Genomic DNA, 8,142 nt, shown 5'->3' with positions numbered 1-8,142 from the left:
CCTCATAATGGGCACAGCAGGTGTAAAGCCCCGGGAACTCAGCACAGGGATGGTGGGAGCCCCTCATAATGGGCACAGCAGGTGTAAAGCCCCGGGAACTCAGCACAGGGATGGTGGGAGCCCCTCATAATGGGCACAGCAGGTGTAAAGCCCCGGGAACTCAGCACAGGGATGGTGGGAGCCCCTCATAATGGGCACAGCAGGTGTAAAGCCCCGGGAACTCAGCACAGGGATGGTGGGAGCCCCTCATAATGGGCACAGCAGGTGTAAAGCCCCGGGAACTCAGCACAGGGATGGTGGGAGCCCCTCATAATGGGCACAGCAGGTGTAAAGCCCCGGGAACTCAGCACAGGGATGGTGGGAGCCCCTCATAATGGGCACAGCAGGTGTAAAGCCCCGGGAACTCAGCACAGGGATGGTGGGAGCCCCTCATAATGGGCACAGCAGGTGTAAAGCCCCGGGAACTCAGCACAGGGATGGTGGGGGCTCCTCATAATTCATCAATACAATAGGAAGCCATCATGTGGTGTTCCGATCCATCAGATGTCAGTTTTGGGTGGTCTGGTCCGTCCTCGTCTTCATTCCGCAGTCTCTATGTAAACTATGGAGTCTGATGAGACCTCTACTAAAAATCGGGCACATCAGACGGGCAGACTCTTGCCAGCTGGCGGTGATTTCATGGTCGGTGAGGTGGCTTCCGGCGGTACCATTCCAAAGAGGAGAGAGAGCGAGATAAAAAAAAAATCACCACACTGGAAAACGTTTCATTTTTCCTTTTTAAAACCACAGAAAAATCTGAGGACGCAAACCCGACGCCGACCTTGTAATTTCCCAGGAATGCCCTGAAGTTATTTTTAATTGTCCAGATGGTTCGGCCCGGAGCCAGGAAGGCGGTGGCGGGTATCGCCCAGTAGCGGCCGTCGCTTCTTTTATAAAACAAAATATATAAAGAACGTCAGAAAGTGCTCTGCAGTCCAGCATAAGACACGGCATGGCGCAGCACACGAAGCCGCCATAGGTCCCTCCCTCCCACCCCCACGGGGAGACGCGCTCTTTGTCCACGCGTAATTGCATCTCCCGGCTCCATAAAACGCCCGATAGTCCGCAGTACCCATTTGTGTGTGTTGGGGGTTGTAGCATTGCATATCACTGAGCACAGAACTCCACACCAAGTCCTTCTAGCGGGAGGTCAGGAGTGGCGCGTCTACGAGTCCAGAGAGGAGGAGAAGATTCCGGTCACCAGTTAACGAGCGTCCGATATCTCTTAAGCTCCAGCGCGGGTCGCGGTTTAGCTGAAAAAGCAGCATTTCGGCGTCGGAACGGCGTTCGCTGCCCCCCTCCTCAGATGGGGATCCCCATTTGGTTGGCCTGTTCTTTGAGTCCCATGATGCTGAAGGCGACCCTCTTCTGGTGCCCGGGGAGCCGGATGCCCAACTGCTTGATGTCCCTGCGGGAGGAGAGAGAGAGGACATTCGGGGGTTAAAAAGTCACAAGACAGAGAGCGAAACTGCCAACCGCGATGAGCAACTTTGTATCATTCACTCGTAACAGATTATTCACCGTGTTTTACAATGTATCATTTCCTCACATTACCCAATAAAACAACTTTTACAAGCTAGCAGAGCCGGCTCTGAACCCCTGCGGGGGTCAGGGGAGCCCCAGCTGCCGGAGGGTCAGGGGAGCCCCAGCTGCCGGAGGGTCAGGGGAGCCCCAGCTGCCGGAGGGTCAGGGGAGCCCCAGCTGCCGGAGGGTCAGGGGAGCCCCAGCTGCCGGAGGGTCAGGGGAGCCCCAGCTGCCGGAGGGTCAGGGGAGCCCCAGCTGCCGGAGGGTCAGGGGAGCCCCAGCTGCCGGAGGGTCAGGGGAGCCCCAGCTGCCGGAGGGTCAGGGGAGCCCCAGCTGCCGGAGGGTCAGGGGAGCCCCAGCTGCCGGAGGGTCAGGGGAGCCCCAGCTGCCGGAGGGTCAGGGGAGCCCCAGCTGCCGGAGGGTCAGGGGAGCCCCAGCTGCCGGAGGGTCAGGGGAGCCCCAGCTGCCGGAGGGTCAGGGGAGCCCCAGCTGCCGGAGGGTCAGGGGAGCCCCAGCTGCCGGAGGGTCAGGGGAGCCCCAGCTGCCGGAGGGTCAGGGGAGCCCCAGCTGCCGGAGGGTCAGGGGAGCCCCAGCTGCCGGAGGGTCAGGGGAGCCCCAGCTGCCGGAGGGTCAGGGGAGCCCCAGCTGCCGGAGGGTCAGGGGAGCCCCAGCTGCCGGAGGGTCAGGGGAGCCCCAGCTGCCGGAGGGTCAGGGGAGCCCCAGCTGCCGGAGGGTCAGGGGAGCCCCAGCTGCCGGAGGGTCAGGGGAGCCCCAGCTGCCGGAGGGTCAGGGGAGCCCCAGCTGCCGGAGGGTCAGGGGAGCCCCAGCTGCCGGAGGGTCAGGGGAGCCCCAGCTGCCGGAGGGTCAGGGGAGCCCCAGCTGCCGGAGGGTCAGGGGAGCCCCAGCTGCCGGAGGGTCAGGGGAGCCCCAGCTGCCGGAGGGTCAGGGGAGCCCCAGCTGCCGGAGGGTCAGGGGAGCCCCAGCTGCCGGAGGGTCAGGGGAGCCCCAGCTGCCGGAGGGTCAGGGGAGCCCCAGCTGCCGGAGGGTCAGGGGAGCCCCAGCTGCCGGAGGGTCAGGGGAGCCCCAGCTGCCGGAGGGTGAGGGGAGCCCCAGCTACCGGAGGGTGAGGGGAGCCCCAGCTACCGGAGGGTGAGGGGAGCCCCAGCTCAGGTTTGGCTATGACCCAATATATGTAAAAGGCTCCCTTGTGTAGACATCCAACAGCACTGAGACTGCTGCTGGTGGGAGCCGCCATCTTTGATGTGATGTTGGCTACCCCAGCAGACTCAGGTGACACTCTATAGTAATGATAGGCAACTGGCCCTCCAGCTGTTGTGGAACTACAAGTCCCATGAGGCACTGCAATACTGACAGCCACAGGAATGACTCTGAAAGGCAGAGGTATGAGGGGATTTGTGGTTTCGCCACAGCTGGGAGTACTGAGGGTGCAGCAGCTACATTGTAGTGGAGGGGCGGAGGAGCTGGGCCACCACAGAGACCACCCTACTCCCTATACCAGGGGTATCAACCCTCCGGCTGTGGTGATACTACAAATCCCATGAGGCATTGCAAGATTCTCACAGCCACGACTCCCGATGAGAGATGCATCATGGGATTTGTAGTTTCACCCCCAGCTGGAGGGCCTGGAGGTTTGATACCCCCTGCTCTATACGACATCGCAGGAGGAGGAGGAGGAGGAGGACACTTACTCAGGGCTCATCAGGATCACCTTGTCCATGGTGTTGAAAGCAGAAGCCATAAAGCATTCCGTATATTGCTGCATCTTGATGGACTCTAACCATTCGGCAATGCTCCGGAAGGGCATGCCGTCCGATCCGCTGGTGCTGGGCAGGCGGATGGAGATTCTGCGGAGAGAGGGCGGAGTCACGGGTCAGATGATCTTTTGTCAATCTAGAGAACGATCAGTGTAAATAATTCGGCTTTATTTGGGACACACGAAAAAATAAAAGAAGTTCAAAAGTTTCCATTAAAAACACAGAAATACAGTTAAAGAGGGAATGAGCACTCTACTATTCATATCTGTACTGCCCCCCCTCCCCTCTAAGATAATCACCTCCATCAGAACCACAACGGTCAATGGAGGTTGCCCATTATGTAAGTGACCAATAGCGAGGGGGAGGGGCCAAGGCACATAAGAGGAACCCAGATGGCCAAAAAACAGGTTTCCCAACTAAAAATAGGTTCTACTTTAAAGTGATATTAAAGCCTAACTTTTTTTTTTACATTTCTCCTTTAAGGAGACCCTCCTTTGCTGGAGGCTGTTGATGTTATTCTTTAAAAGTTCCTAATTGCTCGTCTTCTAGTGGCTCCCCGCAGCGCACTTCCCCTCGCCCCCTGCACGGGTGCCACCATCGTTCTAAATGGAGGTACCCGTGCCCGCAGTGGCTGCGTGGGTCCATAGACACACACAGCCCTGTGGCAGGCCACGCCCCTTCCCTCTGATGGCAGAAGGAGCCTATGGCTCCTCTGCCATTAGTATCCTCCCCCCGCAACCCGGAAGTTCAGGGAGCGGAGGATCGCTTCGGACCGGCGGCGGGGACGAGCGCAGCTGACAAGTGTGGAGGGGACTGGGGGTAGAGAAAAAAAAAAAAAAAGGTACTGGGCGGTTTTTACCCTAATTCAGAGAATGCATTAAGGTAATAAACGCCCCCAGACATTAATACTACTTTTAAAAAGGTGTCCGCCCCATCACCTTTCCCCAATTTTGCAGCGTTTTTGGCACGCACCCACCTTGGGTCAAAGTCAGCCATGGTCTTCAGAGAGTCGGGGGCTCGGATCAGCTTGTCCAGGATGCTGACAATGTCGGGGAACTTCGGCCGCCGGTTGCGTTCCTGTTGCCAGCATTGCATCATCAGCTGGTAGATGGCGGAGGGGCACTCCATGGGAGCCGGCAGGCGGAAACCTTCGTTAATGGCTTTCATGACCTGAAAAAAAAAAAGGCCAAAAACGAGGAGTCAGCAACAAAGAACTAACACAAAACGCGTCAACTACAGGAGCGTGAAGACCGAGCCAAAACGCACCTCCTGATTGGACATCTCCCAGTAAGGGCGCTCGCCGTACGACATCACTTCCCACATGACAATGCCGTAACTCCACACGTCACTGGCGGATGTAAACTTCCGGTAGGAGATGGCCTCGGGGGCGGTCCATCGGATCGGGATCTTCCCGCCCTGGAGGAACAAAAAAAAAAAATATTTGGGTATTGTAAGTGATCAGCTACAATGTGATCGCAGAAGGCGAGATAAACATCTTCCATTAGAAAAGACAACGATACAATGTATCACCACCAGAACGTGGACGGCCGTGGTGAGGAGAGTGTGACTGGTGATAACAAGGACGCGGATGAGTAAAACGCACGTCTCCGCCCATAGCGTGAAGGCTACATTTTGCCTCTTTTAAAAGGAGAACTATGAGATAAGCGATTTTCACTCCTCATAGTTCTAGCCGACCTCTGACAATGAGACTGTCACAGGTCGGCTCAGTAGATCGGGAGGTGAGAGAACACATACAGGCGCTCGTACGCAGCTGGGCGGATCTCGACATCGATGTCGGGATCCGCTCCGGCGTCTCTGTATACCGCAAGCTGTAGCTCCCTATACACTGAGCTTTGGGTGACGGGAGGACGCTAGTTTGTGTCCTCCCGTTACCCTAAGGAGAACTATGGGGAAAAACACTGACCCCCATACTTCTCCTTTAAGGGATAGTATTTTCTTTTTTAACCTAAACTAAATAGTTGTCACACTTTAATAAACATTCCTGAGCGGTCACAGCGTGATCTGCCACAAATAGTCACCCAGCAACATTTTTTTTCACCCATTTAGAAACGGCTCCATTCACGGCAGACAAGGCTCTGGTATTTGTCTCTTGCTTTCGGGAGGCGCGTCAAGAATCTGCCAGCTTTTCAAACTAAACAAAAACAATTCTCGAAACTCCCCGCCGCCGGCACGTGCCCCTGCGCACACTTACGCTGGTTGTGTATGTGGCTTCGGGGTCGTCCTCCAGAACCCGGGACAGGCCGAAGTCGGAGACTTTGCAGACCAGCTGGCTGTTGACCAGGATGTTCCGGGCGGCCAGATCGCGGTGGACGTAGTTCATCTCGGAGAGATACTTCATGCCGCCGGCAATGCCGCGCAGCATGCCGACCAGCTGGATGGGGCTGAACTCTCCGTCGTTGTCCTGTAGGAAGAAAAAGCACGAAATGAAGGGTTCGTCCATCATGAGCTGGATTTCTTAACGCGGTCATTTGGAACAAACCAAAAAACAGAATTCCACAATTCTCACCTTTAGGAATTTGTCCAGAGCTCCGTTCTCCATGTGTTCTGTAATGATCATCATCGGTTTATCTACAGGGACACAAAAGCCAACATCAGGGGTTGCACCAATGGGGATAAAGAAGCCAATGGGAAATATGATACAATGGTCCATGCTTACATTTGGAGACCACTCCTTCCAGACGGATGATGTTGTGGTGACAGAACTGGCCCATGATGCTGGCCTCGCTCAGGAAATCGATCCGCTGCTTCTCCGTGTAGCCGGCCTTCAGCGTCTTAATGGCCACCGGATTCTCCTTTTTCCCCGGAAGCTTCAGGATCCCCTTAAAGACTTCTCCGAATTCCCCTGGAAGAGCAAAAGCAGACTTGTGAGCAATGGACCTGGCTTTCTCAGAACCCTCCTTTGTGGGCCTTGGGCCCTTTTAAAGTTTTGATTGAATGGAGCTCTAAACAAAACAGTCTTTGAAGTAATTAAGGCTAAAACACTATAAAATGGTCAAAACTTCTCCAGACTGCTCGACATCCCATTCCAAAACCATGGCCATTAATGTGGAGTTGCCCTTTCGCCCCCCCCGCCCCCCCCCATGGCCGTTAACAGAGTTTTCCCCCCATGGCCGTTGAAATGAAGTTGTCCTCTGTGGCTATACCATCCTCCACTCTTCTCGGAAGACTTTCCACATGATTTTGGAGGGTGTCTGTGGGAATTTGTCCCATTGGTGAGGTCAGGTACGCATGTTGGATGAGAAGATCTGGCTCACAATCATCATTCCAATTCATCCCAAAAGGTGATCAGTAGGGTTGAGGTAAGGGTTCCTCCACACCAAGTCTTTATGGAGTTGGTTTTGGGCACCTGAACCTAATAACTCCTATGGAACACCTATGTTCCATAGGGCATCCCCATGTTCCATAAGGTGTTCCCTTGTTCCACAGGGTTGAGGTCTGGACTCTGGTCTGGAGGAACTCGAATGGCCTTCACAAACTGGTCACACCATGTCTTTATGGAGCTGGTTTTGGGCACCTGAACCAATAACTCCTATGGAACACCTATGTGCCATAGGGCATTGCCATATTCCATAAGATGTTCCACACGGTTGAGGTCTGGGCTCTGGTCTGGAGGAACTCGAATGGCCTTCAAAAACTGGTCACACCATGTCTTTAGAGAGCTGGCTTTGTACACAGGGGACAGTCATGGGTGGAACAGAAAAGGGTCTTCACCAAACTGTGACCACAAGGCTGGAAGAGCCCAACTGTCTACAATGTCTTTGTATGATGGAGGATCACCAGAACCTTCACTGGAGACCCCTGAGCTCCATCATTTGGAGGCCAGTGAACATATGTCTGGCCGATATAGCGTACGTACTTTCCTTATTTTCCAACCAAGTTGGTCAGAAAGATCTTTTCTTGCACCCTCGTTGGGGCTAAAGGTTTGCAAGTCCCAACAATAAAAACACAAAAACCAATTAAAATTTAAAAAAAAAGTCTACACAAAGCTTTTCTTTTTGATAAAGCATTAAGAACGGGGAGAGTTCTATGTTAACACTTTTTAGATACAAGCAACGTGTTAATCTTTGACGTGCGGCCTCGTAGGGTATAGTCCTAATCTGTTCAGCACATGAACTTGACCCGATCTTCAACGGTCGTATAAACAAGCTGAAACGGCAGCGGCGGCTATATATATATTTGTACAGACCGGTAATCTGATGCCCTTCATTGAGTTGAAGCGCAGTCGCATTTAAACTAAAAACTGGTCTGTGCTCAACCAGCGGCAATCAAGGATGACAGGAAGGAGTCAAACAGAAAAGGACTCGGGGACGTTTGGTCTCGTCTCAGACTCGGCAGGCAATGATACATAGCGCGGGAATACGACAAGTCTACAAAAGCCCCACGAAACTCCGTCAGCAAAGGGAATTTTTTCTACGCACACTGGAATGCATTATTGAGTGGCCGGATGATTATATACACCGAGTGGCCGGATGATTATATACACCGAGTGGCCGGATGATTATATACACCGAGTGGCCAGATTATATATATATATATAGTTAGTTATATAAATATCCATTCTACAGCTTGATGCTTGAGGCCTCCCATTGGCCAGAGAGAAAAGGACGGTCTGATTGGCGCAAGTCCTTACTTCCCACCCGGGTTCCTCACCTGCTCCAATGACCTTCTGCCGAGTGATGGCATTGGGGGAAATCTCGGTGGTGAATTTCAGCACGGCCTTGTTGGGGTCTTCGTATGTGTGAGGGTCCACGTAGGTCTTCAAAGGCTTCACTTCTGCAAAGAA

The 8,142-nt window shown here is 54.0% G+C and overlaps 1 protein-coding gene across 1 annotated transcript in view; it reads right to left on the bottom strand.

Moving 5' to 3' along the window:
• Positions 1 to 1,272: 1,272 nt before the first annotated feature.
• EPHA2 (EPH receptor A2) overlaps positions 1,273 to 8,142 on the bottom strand; it is a 42,958-nt gene continuing 36,088 nt past the window's right edge. The window contains exons 9-16 of the mRNA XM_018574418.1: positions 8,010 to 8,129; positions 6,016 to 6,201; positions 5,866 to 5,927; positions 5,545 to 5,760; positions 4,605 to 4,754; positions 4,315 to 4,508; positions 3,273 to 3,428; positions 1,273 to 1,447 (exon numbers count right to left, since the gene is read on the bottom strand). Coding sequence (XP_018429920.1) covers positions 1,342 to 1,447; positions 3,273 to 3,428; positions 4,315 to 4,508; positions 4,605 to 4,754; positions 5,545 to 5,760; positions 5,866 to 5,927; positions 6,016 to 6,201; positions 8,010 to 8,129 — 1,190 coding nt within the window. The 3' untranslated portion in view covers positions 1,273 to 1,341. The remainder of the gene's footprint in view (positions 1,448 to 3,272; positions 3,429 to 4,314; positions 4,509 to 4,604; positions 4,755 to 5,544; positions 5,761 to 5,865; positions 5,928 to 6,015; positions 6,202 to 8,009; positions 8,130 to 8,142) is intronic.

This window comes from Nanorana parkeri, unplaced genomic scaffold (assembly GCF_000935625.1).
Source record: "Nanorana parkeri isolate BGI_ZX_2015 unplaced genomic scaffold, ASM93562v1 scaffold2951, whole genome shotgun sequence".
In the NCBI taxonomy this organism is placed as follows: domain Eukaryota; kingdom Metazoa; phylum Chordata; class Amphibia; order Anura; family Dicroglossidae; genus Nanorana; species Nanorana parkeri.
The sequence above is the reverse complement of the archived record's forward strand: the minus strand, read 5'-3'. Positions and strand labels throughout refer to the sequence as shown.